The sequence below is a fragment of the Leucoraja erinacea genome, chromosome 29 (genome assembly GCF_028641065.1).
Source record: "Leucoraja erinacea ecotype New England chromosome 29, Leri_hhj_1, whole genome shotgun sequence".
Classification (NCBI taxonomy): Eukaryota; Metazoa; Chordata; class Chondrichthyes; order Rajiformes; family Rajidae; genus Leucoraja; species Leucoraja erinaceus.
The window spans coordinates 5,657,582-5,680,660 of NC_073405.1; the positions used below are offsets into that span (position 1 = coordinate 5,657,582).

Consider the following 23,079-nt stretch of genomic DNA (forward strand, 5'->3'; position numbering starts at 1 on the left):
TACACACAATACGCGTTTTTCCATGAGACAGGACTTTGGTATTTGATGCATTCAACACAAATCTTGCAGGTTTTATTTCCAAATTCTGTCTGAGGGCGATGGACTACAACTCCCGTCGCACCTTGCGCGGGTAGCCCGGCAGCTTCCGGTCGTGTGACGGTTGCCGGCCAGTTAACCGGTGGTGACGTCAGTGGGACATGAAGCGATGGCGATGGAGGGTGATTCAGGTTGGTCTTCAGGCGTTTGTTTTGGGGGCGAAGGGAAAGGTTTCATGGCGCCGCAGCCAAAGCAGTGGGGGGGAAGAAACCCCTCACGAATACCCCTGCTTCGCCCTCTCCACGCTTATTGACCAGAGTTCAAGTCCCTGCCAATCCCCTCAAAAAAAGCAGGCAATTCTGTGAACAGCAGTTGTGGAGACGAGGTGTTAGATGCAGTTTAGCATCCAAGGCATTATTTAATCTTTTTCATTTACTTCGTGTGCTTTTCCCCTCAGCACTACCTTTGCTGAACCCATGTTGTTGATTGGGAACGGGTCCTGTCGTCTGTTCTCTCTTTCAGATTAGATCAGGCTTTGGTTTTGCAAAATAAAAATCATCTCGTTTCATGTATGTACACCATTACGACTAGTTTCTAGTCTATTTGTCTTTCTACATCTTGCTAGTGATTAGTAGGCAACTTGGTTGGCATGGATGAGTTGTGCCAAAGGGCCTGTTGCTGTCCTACGTAACTCAGCTACTCTATCCCTCCCCCTCTTACAACACTTCCCTGAAATCCCTTGTTTATAATTGTACATGGCTGAATATTTCAAACCTGTGTTTTTCAAAGGACGTTCCTCTTGTTTATGTGTTTGAAGGTTACATATTTTGCTGAAGCAGCACTTGTTTCTGCATGGAATGATACAATGAATCTCTTTGTGTTGAGTTTAAAGGTTTCATGCCCAGATTGTCAGTAGCCTGTCTTTGCACTTTACTGCAACTGACTGTCATGTTACATTTCTTTAGTAGTAGGATGCAGGATACTTGTTGTTTTATAGGCACATTGTGCCAATGCTTGCATGTTGAAAGGTTGTATGATTAGCCCAATGCCCTTAATCAAAACTTTGTAATTTTGTAATTCTCTTAGGTTCCTCTTGAATCTGCTTTCAGAGCCGTTTTGAGCAGTGCATTCCAGAAAACAACTGTTAACTTTAATCTCCTTTAGTTGACAGTGGTTATGTGGAATGAGTGGTTGGATGAGGTAGTTGAGGCAGAAACTTATAACAACATTTAAAAAGGTATTTAGACTGGTACATGGATAGGATAGATTTAGAGGGATATGGGCCAAATGCAGGCAGGTGGAACTACTAAAGATGGGCACCTTGGTCCACATGGGCAAGTTGGGCTGAGGGGCCTGTTTCCATTCTGTATGACTGAGTTATTTTGTCATCAACTTTGATTTCTGACACTCTTCTACTTGAAAAGGGAGACATAATGAAAACATTTTGTACTTTTTTACAAGCTCTGGTTTTAAAGATTCTCTCCTCCAAGGAAAATAGACACAACATTTCCAGCCTTTCATCCCTGCTAATATCCCAGTGACACTGCACCTATTCCAAGGCCAACACTTTCTTCCAAAAATGTAATGCCTCAAATTGAACACAGTACTCCAACTGAGGCATGACAATGTTTTACAAAAAGTTTGCTGCAGTTACTTAAGCCCTGATACTTAAGACCTATTCATAAAGTCTTTGACTATGAATGAAATAACCCTTTGGCGTTTAGCAGTATATTGAGAGTGCCAGGTGGGCTCCTGGGGTGTGGGGGGGAATAGACATATTTTGCTCTGTTCCTTGCACACAGTTACTGAAAATCTGTACTGAGGTGTGAATAACAACATAGGGACTTTACAACCTTTCAGAATACTGTGCAGTGTTACATTCCTTGTTCTCTGGTTTATCTTGATCTCTTGTACACAAAACTTTATAAACCCATCTGGAATACTATTGCCACAAGCTATCACCTGCTATATCCTATTCACCTATCACCATGTTCTTGAGCAATAGAAAATACAAAATTTCAAATTATTCTGTAGTCTTATTTGTTCTCCTCTTTGTAATCACCTCAAGCCCTATAGGTCTGAGATCTATGCAATCGTACAATTAAGGCCTTTTGAGCTTATGTGAATTTAATCATTTTCATCTTTGGAACCTGAAACCAATATCCTAGGATCTGTATTTCCATTTCAAAACTTTTGTGTGTGTGTGTGTGTGTGTGTGTGTGTGTCTATCTCTCACTCTACCATAAGAGAATTCTTTGATCAACTGTGGATGTTTTTTCAATGATTTATGTTTCCAATCTGAGATGCTGAGTTCCAGTCTTAACCGCCATACAAGGTGTAAACCCCATACAAGATCAGTATTTATCACCCATTTGTAATGACTAGTTATTTAAGGTAGTTTGTTGTCAACAACATGGCTAAGCATTAGACCACAATTGGGTAAAGATGGCAAATTTCCTTCCCTGAGCTGAACTGACTTTGGTGGATTTTTCTGACCCTCCTTGCTTCACGATCATTGTAACTATTACTTTTGGTTTGTCCACATTTATTTTAAATTACGCACACAGTTGTGATGGGATCTGAATGGTATCCAGAGTGGTAGTTCAGTTCTAGATTAATAGTCCAGTAACGTAACAATAGCAAAGGTAGAAGTGCCCCGAGGGTTGAGTTTAGCATTTTGAGTCTTGACCTTTCGCTTTCCTGAAGAAGTGATCCGCTCTGGCCTATCTACATTGTTCTGTCTGCTATAAACTCAGTCAAACCTGGAGTTCACCCAGAGCTGTGTTTCCTGAGCTGAAAAATCCTGCATTTGCCATTAAGGCAAGCATTGTCTCGAGCAAACTGCTATTCACCCACCACCATCCTCTCCCCACCATGTCATTTCAGTCCCTGACTGATCCCAATCTTTGATAAACCAATGCTATGAATCTGCATGTCATTTAAATATAATTGACAATGCCAGGATAATGTAAATAATTTAAAGAATAATTATCAGCAATTTAAATTATTAGAAACGAGGAACTGCAGATGCTGGTTTACAAAAAAAAGAGACAGTGCTGGAGTAACTCAGCGGGTCAGGCAGTATCCCTGGAGAACATGGATAGGTTGCGTTTCGGATAGGAATCCTCCAGAAGGATCCAGTCTGAAGAAGGGTTCCAACCCAAAACATCACCTGGTCTTTTTCTCCAGAGATACTGACCCGCTGAATTGCTCCAGCACTTTGTGTCTATCTTCAGTTTTAATTGTGCCTTTTTAATTTCTAATGTGTAGTCAAGTCCAGTTGAATACATTTTCACGTGCACAAGTACATAGGTACAATGAAGTGATAGGTTACAATGAAAATCTTGCCTACAGCAGCATCACAGACACGAAGGCTCAGACAACACATGTAACAAAAATCACATATAATTTACACAGATTCTACAAGGAAAATAAAAAGCTGTGCAAGAAAAAAACTCTATAAAACTTTTGTTATGTTTTGGGCTTTGCAGGAAAGATTGGTGGGGCTATCAAATCCAGTGGTGAGCGATCCTTTAGTCTGGAGCGTCTCGGTTCTTCCAACCGACCAAATAAACTGTACGTGAACCTCATGAAACAAGAGGAGCTAATCGCACAGAAGAAAAGGGAAATTGAAGCCAAACTGGAGAAGGCCAAGAAGGACAGCTTCACAAAGCTGCAAGCAGCACCTGCTCAGTAAGTTCCAATGAATGCTTCCAATTGGCAGTGTTCACTTCACTTCTCACAAGTTTATGTCCTTTGAGATGAAAGATCTGAGTACCATGAATGGTAGCATTCATGAGATTTGTTAAGTTTGGATAACGTGTCGGCATGAATAGAAAGAAGACTAACTAACTAAAAGAAAAGAGCAAGAGGATAAATGGGTTACTTTCATTTTGACCAGCTCTAAATAGCGGCTTGTTACAGGGATCTGTGCTGAAGCCTCCACACTTTACAATCTATATTCAGGACAGAAGAAGGAACTGTGTTTTGGAAGAAAATGTGGTGTCAAATTGATTGCAAAATATTATTGAGAGGAGGTCATGGGCGAGCCTGTGAAGGGATAGATATGTTATGATCAGCAATCAACATAAGAAACGGCAGGTGGAATATATTGAAGGTGAATGTGAAGTTATCCTCTTTGGTGGGAAAAATAGGAAAAAGAAAATTGAATGGAGAGAATTCTGTACAGAGAAATATTGGTCTCATCGTACATAAAATAAAATTAATTTTATTGCACAGCAGATATTTAAGAAATAAATTAAATGTTTGTGTGTATTGCAAGGGTAATTGAATGCATAAAGGGCCTGTCCCACTATACAAGCTTACCCAAGAGCTCTCCCGAGTTTAAAAAAAAAAAAAAAAAAAAAATCAAGCTCGTGGTAAGTTCGTATAATGTACGTAGCGGGTACGTCGGTGCTTGGGACGTCTCTTGGCAGCTTGTAACACTAACGGCAGGTACTCGGGGAAACGCGGTAAGCTCATGAAGTTTTTTTAACATGTTGAAAAAATGTCCACGAGAGCCCCGAGTACCTACGAGCGGCTATTACCGTAATTCTCCAAGTTCGAATTGGGGGAAACTCGGGAGAATGCTTGAATTACCTCGTACAGTGGAACAGGCCCTTTAGAGGGGAAATCTGGAATGGAGTACTTCATTGTCACGTGGCGAAGCACAGTGACATTTTTTACTTGCATACCCTAGGTATGCAAATTGTCGTCACATATGGCACTCACAAAGTACCCCCGCCGGCTCCTCTTTTCTTCGCCTAGTCCTACATTTCTTTATTATATATTCAAATCCTTCTGCATTAAAAGTCAATATACCATTGACCTACCAAATAAGCTGTTGCGCGCAACAGTTGACATTCAGCCCAATGTTTGCTCAATTTGTTGCACTTTTTTAGAGCAACCCTGTTGAAGTTGGATATTCTTGCATCAAGCCCTTGTTTATTTTTGCTCTGCTGATTTGTACGGAATTCATTCATATTCTAACTACACTCTACAGGGACAATGACCAAAAGAACATGCCCAACAAATTTGCCAATGATGGCAGCTTCTTGCAGGCCTTCCTGAAGATGCAGAAGGAGAAATCAAGTACAGGTGAGGAGACTTTTGGTTTACTGACGGTTAAACAGTTCACCGGGTAGAGTTCTGAGCCGTGCTGGAAGATCCAACAGTTGGGATGCTCTTGCCACTAATGCCCTAGATCACTTCTCAGCAGGTCAGACAGCACCTGTGAAGATCTATCAAAGAAATAGTTTGGGAGATTTTGGGCCTGATGTGCAATGGTGGGTTGAAATTCCAGCAGGTGGTCGGAAGAGGAGTGATGGTCTGATTGTTTCTTCACCTGGCAGGGGGTGTAAATTGGAGACTAGACCGATGTAGATAAGGACTGTTCAATTGACCAAGCAATTTGGTTACCTTCCGCCATTGTTGCTTCACTCGAAGACAGCAATTGACGGAGTGCACAGTTTAAGAATGAACAAGAGAATTAGTTGTTGTAAAATCATAGTGAGCCATTTTCATAGTTGTGTTGGGAATTGGAGGATTTTATATCTGGATTATAGTTCAGGTTAGATGTTTAACGCTCATGCGTTGGCTATGGAAGTGGGCAAATTGGCAATTTCCAATGCAACTTCTCGGTTCGTGCTTCGATTGCAGTAACTGGCTCATTGATACCTGACACTTTTTTTTTGAATCCGCAAAGGGGGAGCGACTGGTAATGGCAGCAACTCCACCAGCCCTTCTGGGGCCCAGTCGCAAAAGAGACAGATTCTAATCGGCAAACGGCCGGGCCTGGGAGTGAGTTCTCTGGGCAGCACATTAGGCCAAATGAAGAACTACACCCATGCCAAGCAAACCCCCATTGCTAACCGCCCCAGCGTCTTCCAGTCACCAGATGATGACGATGATGAGGAGGACGATGACGATCTTGAACAGTGGGCAGAAGTCAAAGGTAAGTTGCACTGTCTATAAAACTACATTAGAGTTTAACTACTGCCACTGCACTATGTATAAAGACTGGATGAAATTTGTGAGGCTTGGAAATATGCAAGGTTTGCAGTGAGGACAGTTTTTTTTCCTATTTCTCTTGAGGTGATTGACTTATACCGCAGTCCCAGTCCAACGGGCAGTAATTGGACTTGGCGCAAAGTAGCATCCCACTCGCACTCGCTGATCTCTCGTTTTGCACAGCATTCAGTTCTTGTTCCACTCTGGTGCTCTGACAAGTACAAAATCAGTCGCCTTGTTTCCAAAATGGCAGCAAGACTACACTTCAGAAATATTTCAACAATTCTCTACTATTCTGACGTTCTTCTTGGCAATTTATGTTAAACCTAAACAGAAGCCATGAAGACGTGTATATAACCACCATTGGCATTAATCTCCTGCACTATGGCTGCAGTCTGCATTGTCTGCTACAACTCACGAAGATTTCTTCAGCAGTCACCCCCAGCAAGGGCAGCAGTCTCATGCCATTGCTGCCACTAGCAAATTCACGTGCATCAAGAAAGGGAAGCATGTCACGCTTCCTTACTCAATGCTGGGCCAAATCTTTGGAACTTCCTATTAAATTTAATTATGGGAGTTCATGACATAAACTGGTTCAAGAAGGCAGCTCACTATTGCCTTCTCAAATTGGGGGTAAGTAATGATGTAGGATATCATGCCAATGCCCTGTTGCCTGGGTCTCTCTTCTTCACAGTTACTTGGGACAGCTGGTGGGGGCTATCAGATTGCACTGAAACTTTCCCCAAGTAAAACTTTCACAAGCATAGAGGATTGGCAGTGATGGAGGCGATGGGCACATTCATAGTTGTCTGGTGATCACACCACTTAACATTGGGTACTACTGACGATGAAGCAAAACCTGCTGTGAAAGATTGGATAGGCTCCCTCAAGAGAATGGACAAATTACAAATGGTGAACGTAAGGGAATGTTGTGGAATTAGAAACTTAGAAAGAGCATGTAATTAAGCATCTTTATACTGCTATTAGTATGATACTCCCATAAGCAACAGTGTGGTAATTACCAGAACAATAACGTCCAGATGTTGGTTTAATTACATATATTTGCTAAGCTAATGAAAGGCAAGAAAGAATATGAAAGTAGGCTGGCAAAAACATAAAAATAGACTAAGAACATTTGCAGGTGTAAAATAATGAAAATCTAAGCGAGGATAAACTTCTAATCTTGGAACAACTCGGAAAGAGACTATTCAGGTAAACGGGTCCCATGCGAGCTCCCAGAGGAGTCATTCCAATAGTCTAATTTCCCCTATCCTTGTTTTCCTGCAAATTCTTGTCTTTCACACAATTTTTTTTTTTTTTTGGTTGCAGGTAAGCTACGGTAAGGGGACAATGATAGTACCTAGTTAACCCATCAGCACGTTCTCCCAGACCATGTGGGTTTTCTCCGGGTGCTCCCGTTTCCTCCCACATTCCAAAGGCGTGCAGATTTGTAGGTTAATTGGCTCCTGTGAAAATTGTCCCCGGTGTGTAGGATAGAAATAGTGTATGGGGTGATTGCTGGTCGGCACGGACACGATGGGCCAAATGGCCTGCTCCCCAGCTGCATCTCTGAACTAAACTAAAACTGAAATAGTATTTGTCCTTCAACCAACATCATAAAGGCTATTTATTCAGCCTTCATCACATTGCTGTTTGCGAGAATTGGTGTATACAAATTGGCCGCTGCATTTCTTGCCTTACAAGCGGGGAAAACTGTTATTGTCTAAAGTATTTTGAGACATCTTCAAGCCTTGAAAGACACAATGGAAATGTGGTGCTAAATATGAATTGAGGGGGAGGGGGGGAGGAGGGGGCGGGGGTGTCAGCTGGGTGGCACAATTATAAAAAAATTAAAAAAAAAAATTAAAAGTCCACTGTGGGACTTTCCTCTCGGTTTAATGGTATGGAAAGTGCATGGATCTGACAGATTGGTTGTGAAATTAAGATCAGAGTAGCAGCTCTGTAATGGAAGCCTCCTCAGCTATGATGTGAAACAAGAAAGCCCATAAAGAGAGAGTATTTTGTGCTATATATGGAGGGAAGTGGGAGACCTTGACATTTTGTTACAAATGAATATTGAAATGGAGGGATAATGATAATTTGTTCTCGATATTGGCTACCTCCTGCTTTTAACCCATCCTCTTCCTGTATCCCGCTCTTACACATCCACGTTTGTAGACCTTGTTTGGCTGTTGACTGTTGGGTGTGTGAGTTGAACTCAAGTACTGATAGCCTGCTTAAAGTTTCACCCCCAGAGGAACCGGAGGTGAGGAGCGTCGCTGAGAAGCTGGCGAAATACGTTGCGGATGGGGGTCACGAGGTTGAGAAGCTTGCCATCCAGAACAACAGGGACAACCCTGCCTTCTCGTGAGTATAGTCAGCCAGTAATGTAGCTGAAAGATATCGAGTGCAAGACTGTATTGATGTCAGTGTTTAGGGGCGGCACAGTGGCTCAGCAGTAGAGTTGCTGTCTTGCAGCGCCGGAGACCCGGGTTTGATCCTGACTACGGGTGCTGTCTGTACGGAGTTTGCACGTTCTTCCTGTGCACACGTGGGTTTTCTCCTGCACTCCAAAGATGTGCAGGTTTGTAGGTTAATTGGCTTTGGTAAAATTGTCCCTAGCGTGCGGGATAGTGTTAGTGATTGCTGGTTGGCGTGGACTCGGTGGGCCAAATGGTCTGTTTCCATGTGGTATCTCTAAAGAAAAGTTTACAATTCCTGCCCGTGTATTTGCCACTGCTTTATAGATGTTGTCTATGAAGGAGCCAATGTTTATTGATCATGTCTGTGTTAATGCCAGAGTTCATATATGCAGTTTTTAAGAAGGAACTGCAGATGCTGGAAAATCGAAGGTACACAAAAAAGCTGGAGAAACTCAGCGGGCACAGCAGCATCTATGGAGCGAAGGAAATGGGCAACGTTTCGGGCCGAAACGTTGCCTATTTTAATGTTTCGTTAAATTAATTATTTTAACGTTTCGGAAATAGGCAACGTTTCAGCCCGAAACGTTGCCTATTTCCTTCGCTCCATAGATGCTGCTGCACCCGCTGAGTTTCTCCAGCTTTTTTGTGTACCTTCGTGTATATATATATGCAGTTTCCTGGCAACTCTCCAAATCTCCCTTATTGGAGCATGGCTAAACTGGCATCTGATTTAGTCAGGCTGGACAGCTGAAAGGAAGGGGTACCTGTGGCTAAATTGGGTGAGGCTTCCATCGTGTATTCTGTGTGACTGCGCATTGGGTGTGTCGGAATTCCCTAATTACTTCTGTTGTTTCCTTTTGCAGCTTCTTGTACGATCGCAACAGCCGGGCTTTTCTTTATTACAAGAAAAAAGTTGCGGAAATCAAACGAGAAAGGCTGCTCAGTCAGTCGGCACCCAAGCCGCTGGCACCAACCCCCACCCCCTCTGCATCTGTCACAAAAGGTAGGACAATCAGAAAAAGGATCTTTCCTTTCACTGTAGGATTTACCTTGTACGTAAAGTTAAAGTTGGGATTGCCGTTTAGACCATTGTTGTCTCGCACCCCATGGAGTTGAATTGAAATCTAGATCCACTTGCCCGATGACCTCGCTTTGAATGAGCAGAGCTTGGCACGATCTATAATGCGAGTCTAGTAACAGATGAACATCAATCTTCGTTGATTGAACCTGCAGATGGACACAAAATGCTGGAGTAACTCGGGGTCGAGCGGAATCTCTGGAGAAAAAGAATAGGTGACGTCTCAGGTTGGAACCTCAAAAAGGAGTCTGAAGAGGGTTTCTTATCCGAAACCAGAGATGCTGCCTGACCTGCCGGGTTACTCCACCATTTAGTGTTTAGCTTCAGTGTAAACTAGCATCTGGCATTCCTTCCTACACTGATTGAACCTGTATTAGATTTCCTTGGTTAGGGTTGAGCTCCACATGATATTTCAGTGGTTACACAGCCCTCATCACTATGAGCGAAGGAAATAGGCAACGTTTCGGGCCGAAACCCTTGGGTTTCGGCCCGAAACGTTGCCTATTTCCTTCGCTCCATAGATGCTGCTGCACCCGCTGAGTTTCTCCAGCTTTTCTGTGTAACCTTCGATTCTCCAGCTTTGACATTTCAGTGTCGCGTAATCAATGTGTTATTTTCCATCCCCTTGAACAAGACAACGTACAAACACATGCTCTCTGATTACAATCTCTATTTGTGGACATACTTGCAGAAACTTGGGGCGTGCGACAGCATGTCGACTTAATGAGATTTGTCCATTTTCTCTTTGTTTTAATTTATATGAGATCGTGCAGTAAAAAATAAGGCCACGCAGCCCGTCATGTCTGTGTGTCAGTTCTTTCTTCAAGTTATCCAGTTGGTCGTATTCCCTTCTCTATCTTTGTTGCCCTGCATTTTTCTTGCCATTGGAAACATTTATCCAATTCTCTTTAGGGAACTCCATTTCAACCTGCTCCCACTGTCCTTTTATACAATTAATTCCAGGCTACCATAGCAGCCATTTAAAAAAAATAAAAAATTAAATCCTCCTATTATTGCCCCTGAGTATTTTACAAATTAATCTTAAATCTTCAATCTGATTATTGACCTTTCTGCGAGTAGGAATAATTTCTCCCTTTCTATGCTGACAAAACCATTTATGATTTATTACGCATCTATTAAATCTCTTTATTTCTCTGCTCAAAGGAGAACAATCCCAGATTTTCTAGACTAGATTTTAGCTAGAATTGTACAGCACATACAGCTTACAAATGGGACAGGTTGGTTCATTCCCAATTGGTCATACAGGTGATTATGTTTCATCTATACCCCTTTTTGACTCTTCTCATTCAACTTATCACATTTTGTTCTATGCTGTTCTCCCTCGTGCATCTAAATGCATCAAAAATGATTTGCCTCATTCACCCTCTAGTGACAAGTTACACTACTGGTAACGTTTCTCCTCAGTTCGTTATTTAATTATGTTAATGCCGACTGTTTGTTGTACTTGTGAACGGAGTGTCCAGATCTCAGAGGATTGCCCTGCTATGTGATTATACTGTAACATTATCAATGCAATTGACGGCCAGTATTTCAGAATGGGAAACAATTGAAGCCGAGTGGCTTAAGAGCTGGATCTGCGGCTCCATGAAACCACTTGTGCGTGTGCTTTAACCAATGCCCTCCCTGTATCCCCCCACTCTTACCCATCCACACCTGTAGACCTTGTTTGGCTGTTGACTGTTGGGTGTGTGAGTTGAACTCAAGTACTGATAGCCTGCTTAAAGTTTCACCCCCAGACGACCCGGAGCTCCGGAGTGTGATTGAGAAGTTGGCAAAGTTTGTGGCCGACGGGGGTCCAGATGTGGAAAAGATGGCCATTCAGGATAATCAGGACAACCCTGCTTTCTGGTGAGTAATATTTCATCTGGTTCCTAAAGCTGGTCGTCATTTAAAACATTGTCCTTCATAAGCTCCTAAAAAAAACTCTCTGCAATGGATTTTTCACCATCAAACTGAATATCTTGTTAGAGAGGAGAAGAAATAGACCCGCTGTGTTACTCCAGCATTTTGTGTCTATCTTGAATATCTTGTTATGTGGGTTGATGTCAAATTTTGTTTGATCAGCCCTCAAAATCATCTTGTGATTACTACATCAAAGGCAGGTACGGGATACTGAGTTGGATGATCAGCCATGATCATAGTGAATGACGGTGCAGGCTCGAAGGGCCGAATGGCCTACTCCTGCACCTAATTTCTATGTTTCTATGTTGCATCAAAGATGATTAACGTCAAGTGAACAGCATTTCCTGACTTTAGACTTTTAGAGATACGGCGTGGAAACAGGCCATTCGGCCCACAGAGTCCGTGCCAACCAGCGATCCCCGTCCACCAGCACCATCCTACACACTAGGGACAATTTACAATCTTACCCAAGCCAATTAACCTACAAACTTGCACGTCTTTGGAGTGTGGGAGAAAACCGGAGAACCCGTAGAAAACCCACGCGGTCTCAGGGAGAACGTGCAAACTCCGTACAGACAGCACCTATAGTCTGGGTCGAACCCGGGTCTCTGACGCTGCAAGGCAGCAAATCCCCCGCTGCGTCACTGGAAATGGTCATTCTGAGCTGTATCTTACCAGTAACGTTTCTGACTCCTCTTTTCACTCCTCAGGTTTCTGTATGAGCAGAATAGCGATGCGTATCAATACTACAGGGACACAGTCGAAGTCTTCTGTAAAGTGAAAGCTATTGCGCAGAAGGCTGTACAAGCAAGCTTGATGGCGGTGCCGACTGCAGCCGAACAGAAGAGGAAAGGTTCTCCTGAGCCCACTTCTGACGACTCGCCCACTGAGCCTGCAGCCGCAGCACCATCTTCCTCTTTGCTTAAAAAGAGAAAGAAGAGCCGGTGGGGCCCAGAGGTCGACAAGATTGAACTCCCTCCTCCTGAATTGGCTTATCCCATGCCAGTGCCTGGCTTAACAAGTAAGTTCTGTGAATGCGGACGTGATCTTACTGGCGTTTCTGGTTCCAGACATTGGGGAAAGAAGGGGAGTCTGGTTGAATTAGCGTTCGTTGTGTATATTGCCAATTTGATCAAATAAACGGTGGCTCGTCTGTGTTCATGGGATGAAGATGAGTAGGAGAAAGAAGCCAAAAAGAGAGAAGAGGGGGAAATGTGAGGCAGGTGGAACTGGGAGAGGGGAGGGTGAATGTGGAGATGGTTGTTGGATGGAACATAAGCCGCATCAGTGCTAGAATCATAAACAAGGGAGGCGTTGTAGAATAGTGTGGGAGTAACTGGGCTAAAGTTGGCTACATTGCCATGGTGTTGTCAAGTTGAAGTAATGCATCTTCACTGTGTGTGTGTGTGTGATTGCAGCTCAGGAGTTGAAGGGGCTCGGCTATCAGAAAGGTAAGCCAGTCGGATTGGTGGGAGTCACCGAACTCAGTGATGCACAGAAGATACAGATAAAGGAACAACAGGAGGTAAATGGCGGCAGCATGATCAATAATGGCAGGGTAGTGGCCAAGGGCAGTGGTGGCCTGCTGTGAATCGGTCTCCAGCATTTCGGCAGCAGTGGTTGGAGCTGTCTGCTTTGAGACCTTCTCATTCTGTCCTACATTGCTCCTGAACTGCAGCGCTATCGGGGGAAGGCTTGTGATTAAATACTCCTGTTAAATACTCTACGATGCCGACCCTCCCCTGCTGTGCTTACTCCTTCTTTAAAGAATTATCCTTCTGGTACTTCTTTAAAGAAATAAAACTTTGGCAGCAAAAATTGGAAACAAAAGTTAAACTAGTGAACAGCACTGTAGTTGGGGGAGGGGGGGGGATCCAGGGAAGTGGATCTTTTACAACAGACATAGGGCGGCACGGTGGCGCGTACAGCGGTTGAGTTGCTGCCTTACAGCGAATGCAGCGCAGGAGACCCGGGTTCGATCCCGACTACGGGTGCTGTCTGTACGGAGTTTGTACGTTCTCCCCGTGACCTGCGTGGGTTCCCCCCGAGATCTTCAGTTTCCTCCCGCACTCCAAAGACGTACAGGTATGTAGGTTAATTGGCCTGGTAAATGTAAAAATTGTCCCTTGTGTGTGTGTGTAGGATAGTGTTAATATGCAGGGATCGCTGGCTGGCACGGATCCGGTGGGCCGAAGGGCCTGTTTCTGCGCTGTATCACTAAACTAAACATAGTGTAATCATGGGCACTGTGTGAAGGTAACTCGCAGATAGTGGATTATGATAAATAGAGGGGGAAAAAACAAGAGTAATTACTGGGTTTAGCAGCGGGAATAGGAGGCTTCTGAGTGGGAGCATAGATTGCAAGGTAGTTTGGTGTATTATAGCATTAATAACCACATGGAGAGAAGAGCTGAAGGAAGGTGCAGAGATGTACACGACAGATGCTGGGAGCCTGGCACCCAGAGAGCCACACATCCACCTGCAGAGCAATAGAGATATATTCTGAGAGAGGGTCCGATGAAGGGTCTTGGCCCAAAACGTCACCCATTCCTTTTCTCCAGAGATGCTGCCTGACCTGCTGAGTTACTCCAGCATTTTGTGTCTATCTTAGATAGATTCTGAGGTGCAGTAAGAAAACGAGAGAGAGAGAGAGAGAGAGATTGTCAAACTGACAGACGAAGAAACTAGGCTGAGGAAGGAACAGGAATCCCAACCGATTTGCACATGGCCAAAAACTACTCGGTGCCCATTACAAACGATCGACTGGAAAAAACAAGTAAACACAAAATACTGGAGTAACTCAGCGGGACAGGCAGCGTCTCTGGAGAGAAGGAATGGGTGACGTTTCGAAACGTCGCCAATTCCTCCTTTCCATAGATGCTGCCTCCCCCGCTGAGTTTCTCCACCATTTTGTGTTTACCTTCGATTTTAACAGCGTCTGCAGTTCTTTCTTAAACATCTGCATCTGACCCATTGCCAGGGGAGCTAAAGTGATGTCTGGATGGTTTACAGATGCAGCAGATGTACGACATGATCATGCAGCACAAGCAGGCCATGCACGAGATGCAGATGATGTGGGAGAAAGCGATGCAGGATCACCGGTACGAGTACGACAGTGACGAGGAGATCGACGGCGACGGGGGGACCTGGGAACACCGCCTGCGGCACATGGAGATGGAGAAGACCAGAGGTAAATGCGCGGGGATCGCGGTCGATCGAAGCGCCACTACAGGAGTCTTCCTCGTGGGCCTGTCCCACTTACGCGACTTTTTCGGCGACTGCCAGCACCCATCGTAGGTCGCCGAAACTTTTCCAACATGTTGAAAATTCAGCGGCGACCAGAAAGACGCTACGACTCTTTCGGCGACTGAGGAGACGACTCGCGACCATACAGGCGACACCCGAGGTGAAGCCCGTTTGGCCGTGAGTGGTCGCCCAAAGAGTCGTACCTTGTTCTGGTCGCCGGTGGATTTTCAAACTTGTTGAAAATTTTTCAGAGACCTGCAGTGACTGCGACGGGTGCCGGCAAGTCGCCGAAAAAAAATCGCTTAAGTGGGACAGGCCGATTAAAAGACTTGGGCGTTTGGCAACAAGTCCCCAACAACTCTCGCCAACTTCTATAGATGCGCCGTAGAAAGCATTTTATCGAGGCAGTCTTCAGCAGGTCAGTGCATGTGCTGGTTGCACGTACTGGGGGTGTTCAGGGCTCAAATGAACCCCCCTTTCTTTCCTCCCCCCCCCCCCCCCCCCCCCCCCCCCCCCCCCCCCCCTGGGCAGTAGTCCTCCAGCAGAGCCATTCAAAATGTCTGACGACCATCTCTGACACTCTTGAGTTTGTTAAAAGACCCATCACACCTAGAAACTGAAAGGCAAGTGATCTGTGGCCTCTAAATCCAATAGACAACGGGTGCAGGAGTAGGCTATTCAGCCCTTCAAGCCATTCAATGTGATCATGGCTGATCATCCACAATCAGTAACCCGTTCCTGCCTTCTCCCCATATCCCCTGACTCCACTATCTTCAAGAATGCTATCTAGCTCTCTCTTGAAAGTATCCAGAGAACCGGCCAGAGAACTGAGGCAGAGAATTCCACAGACTCACGACTGTGTAAAAGTGTTTCCTCACCTCTGTTCTAAATGGCTTGCTCTTTATTCATACAGTTGTCTGTGGTTGATAAGTCCCTTCACCACGTTTGCTTCTTGGTTTACAACTTTGCCACCCAGTAGTAACTTGGGGAGTGTGATGGGCTGGGACAGCAGGGTGAGGTGGTGAGCAATGTGTGCGCTCCTTCTCTGTCTGAAACATCTAGTGATGTTGTATGGACACAATATGCTGGAGTATCGGGTCGAGACCCTTCTTCCGATCCTTCTCAACCCGAAACGTCACCGACTCCTTTTCTCCGGAGATGCCGTCTGACCCGCTGAGTTGCTCCAGCTTTTTGTGTCTATCATTGGTTTAAACCAGCCTCGGTACAATAGTAACTTTGTATACTTGTCTTTAACCGTTTTAATTTGATTTTGTTGGTTCACCATATGCTTGATCAATGGTGTTTTATCATTAATGTTTTATTATTATTAATGTTTAGTGTTTTCTGAGTCATTCGTAACTGTCACTGTTTGTCATGTTGTTACTTGTGGGCGGAGCGCCAAGGCAAATTCCTTGTATGTGAATACTTGGCCAATAAACTTAAGCTTACTGAACTTACTTAACAATTTGTCTTGTTATTTGGTAGAGTGGGCAGAACAACTGACAGAAATGGGTCGCGGGAAACATTTCATTGGAGATTTTCTTCCTCCCGATGAACTGGACAAATTCATGGAGACATTCAAAGCTCTAAAAGTAAGTGAGATTTGTCTGGAGACACTTCTTAAGGTAGATTGTCTGTTGCTACTTTAAGTAGCTCTTTTGCACCATTCCTCCCGTAATGATCCGTGTTGCTCTCGTTGAATCCCTATCATTCTGTGTGCCGGATGCTTCAGTGTGTCCTGTCCATTTCCTGCAGGAAGGCAGAGAGCCCGATTATTCCGACTACAAGGATTTCAAAATTACCGTGGAGAACATTGGTTACCAAATGCTGATGAAAATGGGCTGGAAGGAAGGTGATGGTCTGGGCTCTGACGGTCAAGGCATCAAAGCTCCAGTCCCCAGGTACAGAATAAATGGTGGGACATGTCTGTGCTGCTCTGTGAAATAACCCGGTATTGTCCGCCTGGGTTTAAATGGCATTCTGCTGGGCAAGGGGCAGAGTTGTGTGATTGAAGCACTTGTTCAACTAGGACATTCCTTTTTAGCCCTCGCCTTCCACTGCCTGAGCTATAGGGAGAGGTTGAGCAGGCGAGGTCTTTGTTCCTTGGTGTGCAAGAGGATGAGGGGTGATCTTGTAGAGGTGTACAAAATCACGAGAGGAATAGATCAGGTAAAGGTCTTTTACCCAGAGTAGGAGAATCAAGAACCAGATGACATGGGTTTCAGGTGAGAGGGGAAAGATTTAATAGGAACTTGAGGAGTAACTTTTTGACACAAAAAGTGGGAGGTTGTATGGAACGAGCTGCGAGAGGCAGATACTGTCGCAATGTTTAAGAAGCATTTAGGATGGGTTTAGTACGAGGGCAGGATGGGTTTAGAGGGATATGAGAATAGACAATAGGTGTAGGAGTAGGCCATTCGGCCCTTCGAGCCAGCACTGCCATTAAATGTGATCATGGCTGATCAACCTCAATCAGTACCCCGTTCCTGCCTTCTCCCCATATCCCCTGACTCCACTATCTTTAAGAGCCCTATCTAGCTCTCTCTTGAAAGTATCCAGAGAACCTGTCTCCATCGCCCTCTGAGGCAGACAATTCCACAGACTCGCACATCTCTGTGAGAAAAAGTGTTTCCTCGTCACCGTTCTAAATGGCTTACCCCTTATTCTTAAACTGTGGCCCCTGGTTCTGGACCTCCCCCAACATCGGGAACATGTTTCCTGCCTCTAGTGTGTCCAAACCCTTAACAATCTTATATGGTACAATAAGATTCCCTCTCATCCTTCTAAACTCCAGACCGTACAAGCCCAGCCGCTCCATTCTCTCGGCATAAGACAGTCCCGCCATCCCAGGAATTAACTTTGTAAACCTAAGCTGCATTACCTCAATAGCAAGCATGTCCTCCCTCAAATTAGGGGACCAAAACTGCACACAATACTCCCGATGTGGTCTCACTATGGCCCTGTACAACTGCAGAAGGACCTCTTTGCTCCTATACTCGACTCCACTTGCTTATAAAGGCCAACATGCCATTCACTTTCTTCACTGCCTGCTGTACCTGCATGCTTACTTTCATAGACTGATGCAAGGACCCCCAGATCCCGTAGTACTTCCCCTTTTTCCAACTTGATGCCATTTAGATAATAATCTGCCTTCCTGTGTTTGATACGAAAGTGGATAACCTCACATTTATCCACAGGGAGAACAGGTTCAGCTCCTCCCCGAACTGAAGTCTTGTATCTTCTGTAACTGGAAATAAAACTCTTTAAAGCATAGGAGTAGGTGACATTTCGGGTCGAGACCCTTCTACAGTCTGAAGAAGGGTCTCGACCCGAAACATCATGTGTTCCCTCGCTCCATAGATGCTGCCTCACCCGCTGGGTTTCTCCAGCGTTTTTGTCTACCTTTGATTTTTCCAGCATCTGCAGCTCTTTCTAAACTATTAAAGTGTGATATGATTTGATGTATTTTGGTGATGGTGGATTTTTTTGTTGTTACAGAGGCAACACGACGGTGGATGGAGCTGGGTTTGGTATCGATCGCCCAGCAGAGCTGAGTAAGGGTGATGATGAGTATGAGGCATTCCGCAAGCGTATGATGTTGGCCTACAGGTTCAGGCCCAACCCACTGGTAGGTGATCACTGAAACGCACGGACTGTGTCCGTTCTCAGTGTCGCATCTGTGGCTGCAGTATGCTACTTACTACACAGAGTTCATTCAAAATCCTCTATGAAAATCATCAACTTTGAACTTTCTTTTCCCCCCGCTTCTGACTCGTAGCTATAAGGTGAGAGGGGGAAAGTTGAATGGCGATGTGCCGTACAATGAGGGTAGTGGGGACCTGGAACACATTGTTAGGGGTGACATTTAAGATGGGCGCAGGGCAGGGCAGGGCATAGAGGGATATGGATTGTGAGCGGGTAGATGAGATTGGTTCAGCTCGGCGTCATGTTTAGTACCGTTCTATATGTTACTACAAACGGGCTGCCTTTCTGTACGTGACAACAACAGCCTCATTGACCAGTGCAGCAGGCTCGAGCGGCTGAATAGTCTTTGCCTGTGACCAGTTGACTGGACCTCACCGAGAGCCAGCATGGGCACAAGAGACCAGACGGGGTTAAGTTCTCCGTGTGACGGGAGGTGATGGTCCTGGTGGAGCGGCTGCTTTTGCCCTTCCCCCATGGTGGCGGTCACAGGGTGGAAGTGTTGTCGAATTAATCGTTGATGTTTTATGTGTCATTCCTAACTGTCACTGTATATCATTTGTGGGCGGAGCACCAAGGCAAATTCCTTGTATGTGAATACTTGGCCAATAAACGTATTCATTCATTCATTCAAGTGAGTGAATCGCAGCCCCTGAACCATTCATGCAGTGAGTGGCACGATGTGCTGGTGATCAAAGTAATAGATGTCAAATCTAGGGGTTGGGTGGATGGCTGGAGCCACTGTGTTCTGTAGCACTTGTCCATGTGAGTGAGGATTCCATCACACTGCTGTGTTTTTTAAATCCCCTTGCTGGATCCAAAATGTTCCTGTGCCCGCTCCCAGGAATTTCTGTGCCATGCAATGGAAGGAGGTAGGAAGGGTCCAGCAATCAGGAATGTGAGCAAAGCTCGATTGGTCACCCGGTCCCCTCCTTTTCTTGTCTAGTTTATAGCCCTGTCCCACGGTACGAGTTCATTCCAAGATCTCTCCCGAGTTTAAAAAAAAATCAAACTCGTGATAAGCACGGAGAATGAACGTAGTGGGTACGTTGGAGCTCGGGGACGTCTCTTAGCGGCTCGTAACGCTAACGGCAGGTAAGCTCGGGAAGACTCGTGAAGATTTTTCAACATGAGAGCCCCGAGTACCGACGAGCGGCCATTACCGTAAATCTCCGAGTTCGAATCAGGGCAAACTCGGGGAGAACTCTTGGAATTAACTCGTACAGTGCGGAAACAGGCCCTGGAAACAGACCAGGTCACCTAGCGAGCTTTCCCCACTGCTCCGCCCAGCAATCCCGGCACATTAACACTATCCTATACGCGCACGCACACACACACACACGGGACAATTCATGATTCTTTTTAACAAGGCAATTAACCAACAAACCCATACATCTTTGTAGTGTCGGAAGAAACCTGTGCTCCCGGGGAAAACCCATGCCGGTCGCGACGGGGAGAACGGACAAAATCCACACAGGCAGACTGCCGGAGTCAGGACCACACACGGCTCTCTGGCGCTGCAAGGCAGTAACTCTAACGCTGTGCAAACGTGCCGCCCTGTTTTTGTTGAAAATAACATTGACTTTTTCTTCCTACATTTCAGAATAACCCGAGACGACCTTATTACTGACCTGCTCACAATGCTGGAACGGACTTTACTGTTCAATCGTTGGCTGTGATGTTAGTTTGTTTCAACAGCACAACATCAGTTGAACATACTTGTGTGGGATGAACCTAAGGGTTGGGTTTTCCTTCATTAAACTGTGCTAGAACTCTCTGTATCACTGATATTAGGCCACCCTGATCCATTTCCCCCCCCCCCCCCCCCCCCCCCCCCCCCCCCCCCCCACACACACATCAGGAGCTAGGACGTTGCAGGAAAGGCAATTAAATTAAAGTTTCCCGAGTTCTTGTTCTGTTCCGAGCAGATGAAGCTGCTGCTGCTGCGCGTTGAGATGGAAAGGTGTGGGAGAGATTGTTGGTTGTACTGCGACATTGGGGAGGATTGGGCCTGGTTCTCTCGTGTGGTCAACCAACTGAAAGAGGAGACTGCAGTCCACTCTCACCTCATGCCTCGTCACCCAGCTGATAAAAGTGATTCACTTTAGCTGTGTCAGTTTGAACACTTGAAGAGCAACAGCAAGAGAAGGTTTTACTGAGCTCCACTGTCCCGCAGGTGAGGTCTCGACCATTCTGCCCGTCTCTAACAGACGTTGGGAATTTTTTTTAAATCTCCGGTAGAACACCTTTTCTTACAAAATGTCGGCACCGTTGCACGTTCATGCTTAAATACATTTATTACATTACAAGTATTACTGGCGCCCAATTGTTCTTTGTTCTCGTCAGCGCTCGTGGTGGAGGTGGGGGATAAAGTGCCGGTTCGATTCCAGGCCGGCTGTTCCAGCAGAGAGATGTGTGATAATTGTACTGCAACAGTAGTGGCCAAAAGCAGCAAACCACTCCTGCATCCTGTTAAAGCAGGAAAGAAGTGGGCAGAACATTGGCGTTGGATGGGGGTGTGGCACTGGTGCCTCTTGCACGCTCCTGCACGGGTGAATCCACAGGTGGGGGAGATGCATAGAAAATAGGTGCAGGAGTAGAGGCCATTCGGCCCTTCGAGCCTGCACCGCCATTCAATATGATCATGGCTGATCATCAAAGAGATGGTGTTTTCTTGTCATATGTTCTGAAACGCAACAATGAAATTCCTTCTTGCGGCAGATTTGTAGGCATAGTACTCAATAAAACCCATGAATAACAACCAAAGCAAGGTCTGAAGAAGGGTTTCGGCCCGAAACATTGCCTATTTCCTTCGCTCCATAGATGCTGCTGCACCCGCTGAGTTTCTCCAGCACTTCTGTCTACCTTCGATTTTCCAGCATCTGCAGTTCCTTCTTAAACCAAAGCAGCGGGGGGGGGGGGGGGGGGGGGGGGGGGGGGGGGGGTGGTGTCTGTGTGTGTGTGCACATACATATACTAAACAGACAATAGTAGTGCAAAGAAAAATAATACCCCCAACTTTATATAGTTTGGGACCTATTTGGAGGTTGTAGTGTTTAATAGCCTGATGGTTGCAGTTGGCTGCTGCTCCTGAACCTGGATGTTCCAGTTTTCCGACTCTTACACTTTCTTCTCGATGGCTGGAGTGAAAGGCAAGCGTGGCCAGGGTGGTGTGTGTGTGTGGGTCTCTGATGAATGCTGACTGCCTTCACAAGGCAGCGACTCTTGTTGATCCCTTCGATGGTGGGGAGGTCGGCATCCCCGTGATGGGCTGGGTCAGCGTTCACCACTTTTTGCAATCTCCTTCTTCGTTCCTGGGCATTTTGAGCCGTCGAACCAGGCCGTGATGCAACCTGTCAAACTTCCCCCTACTCTACATAGAAAATAGATGCAGGAGGAGGCCATTCGGCCCTTCGAGCTAGCACCGCCATTCATTGTGATCATGGCTGATCGTCCCCAATCAATAACCCGTGCCTGCCTTCTCCCCATATCCCTTGACTCCACTAGCCCCTAGAGCTCTATCTAACCCTCTCTTAAATCCATCCAGTGACTTGGCCTCCACTGCCCTCTGGCAGGGAATTCCATAAATTCACAACTCTCCGGGTGAAAAAGTTTTTTCTCACCTCCGTCTTAAATGACCTCCCCCTTTATTCTAAGACTGTGGCCCCCGGTTCTGGACTCGCCCAACATTGGGAACATTTTTCCTGCTTCTAGCTTGTCCAGTCCTTTTATAAATGTATATGTTTCTATAAGATCTTCCCCTCATCCTTCTAAACTCCAGTGAATACAAGCTTCTACAACTGTAGAAGCTCAAAAGAGAGTATTCGTTGATTGTACCTTCCCGAGGAACATTTAAAAAAGGGTAAAGGAATAATCTTATATGGTGTTTTTCATGGACTTTCTGGAGCGTTGCTTTTAGATTAGAGATGGTGTGGAAACAGGCCCTTCGGCCCCTGAGTCCACACTGATCAATGATCAATCATACACAAATTCTATGCCAATCAACCTACAAACCTGCAAGTATTTTAAATGTGGGAGGAAATTGGAGCACCTGGAGAAAACCCACATGGTCACGGGGAGAATGTACACTCAGTACAGCACCTCAAAGTCAGAATTGACCCCGTGTCTGGTGCTGTAAGACAGCAACTCTACTGCTGTGCCACAGTTTCACCCTTGGTCTTGAAGTCTCAGTGTAACTACTAATTCTGCACTCTTGTCCTTAAATATGCGTGTGCTCGTGCTCAGTAAGATTGTTACTGAACTGTGCACCAAAAAAATGACACTGCCATCGAACCATTGGTTCTGAGTGCCCCCTGCTGTCTGGTTTTGTAATACCTTTCCTTACAGTCACTGCATTTTTCATTGTATAATGTTCGGTAGCTCCAGCAACAAGGTAAAGCGAGCCAGTCCTTTGTAAGAGCTGTCAGCATCAGGCTGACTCAATGATACTTTATTGTCATGTATCGAGGCACAGTGAAATGCTTGGTTTTGCAAACAACCCAGTAAAATCATGTGGCAGACGTCACCTAGGCAGTACACAAGTGTCTCCATGTTTTAGCAGTGACAGTGTTCCAACTGTCCTATCTACTGCCTGCCACTGCACGCAACAAAAGCTTTTCACTGTAACTCGGTACACGTGACAACAAACTAAACTAAACTGGT

At 45.5% G+C, this 23,079-nt stretch overlaps 1 protein-coding gene across 2 annotated transcripts in view; it reads left to right on the top strand.

Annotated features, from left to right (window-relative positions):
- sugp1 (SURP and G patch domain containing 1) overlaps positions 1-20,225 on the top strand; it is a 120,800-nt gene extending 100,575 nt beyond the window's left edge. Inside the window, exons 2-15 of one of the 2 annotated variants that reach the window (XM_055658420.1) lie at positions 190-227; positions 3,528-3,729; positions 5,039-5,133; positions 5,741-5,989; positions 8,289-8,412; positions 9,332-9,471; positions 11,292-11,415; positions 12,180-12,490; positions 12,888-12,994; positions 14,482-14,659; positions 16,201-16,307; positions 16,471-16,616; positions 18,214-18,343; positions 20,021-20,225. In XM_055658420.1, the coding sequence (XP_055514395.1) occupies positions 206-227; positions 3,528-3,729; positions 5,039-5,133; positions 5,741-5,989; positions 8,289-8,412; positions 9,332-9,471; positions 11,292-11,415; positions 12,180-12,490; positions 12,888-12,994; positions 14,482-14,659; positions 16,201-16,307; positions 16,471-16,616; positions 18,214-18,343; positions 20,021-20,047 (1,962 nt within the window). In that variant the 5' untranslated portion in view covers positions 190-205 and the 3' untranslated portion in view covers positions 20,048-20,225. Of the gene's footprint in view, positions 1-87; positions 228-3,527; positions 3,730-5,038; positions 5,134-5,740; positions 5,990-8,288; positions 8,413-9,331; positions 9,472-11,291; positions 11,416-12,179; positions 12,491-12,887; positions 12,995-14,481; positions 14,660-16,200; positions 16,308-16,470; positions 16,617-18,213; positions 18,344-20,020 lie in introns of those variants that run through there. The other variant, XM_055658419.1, reaches the window with a different exon arrangement.
- Positions 20,226-23,079: the final 2,854 nt, after the last annotated feature.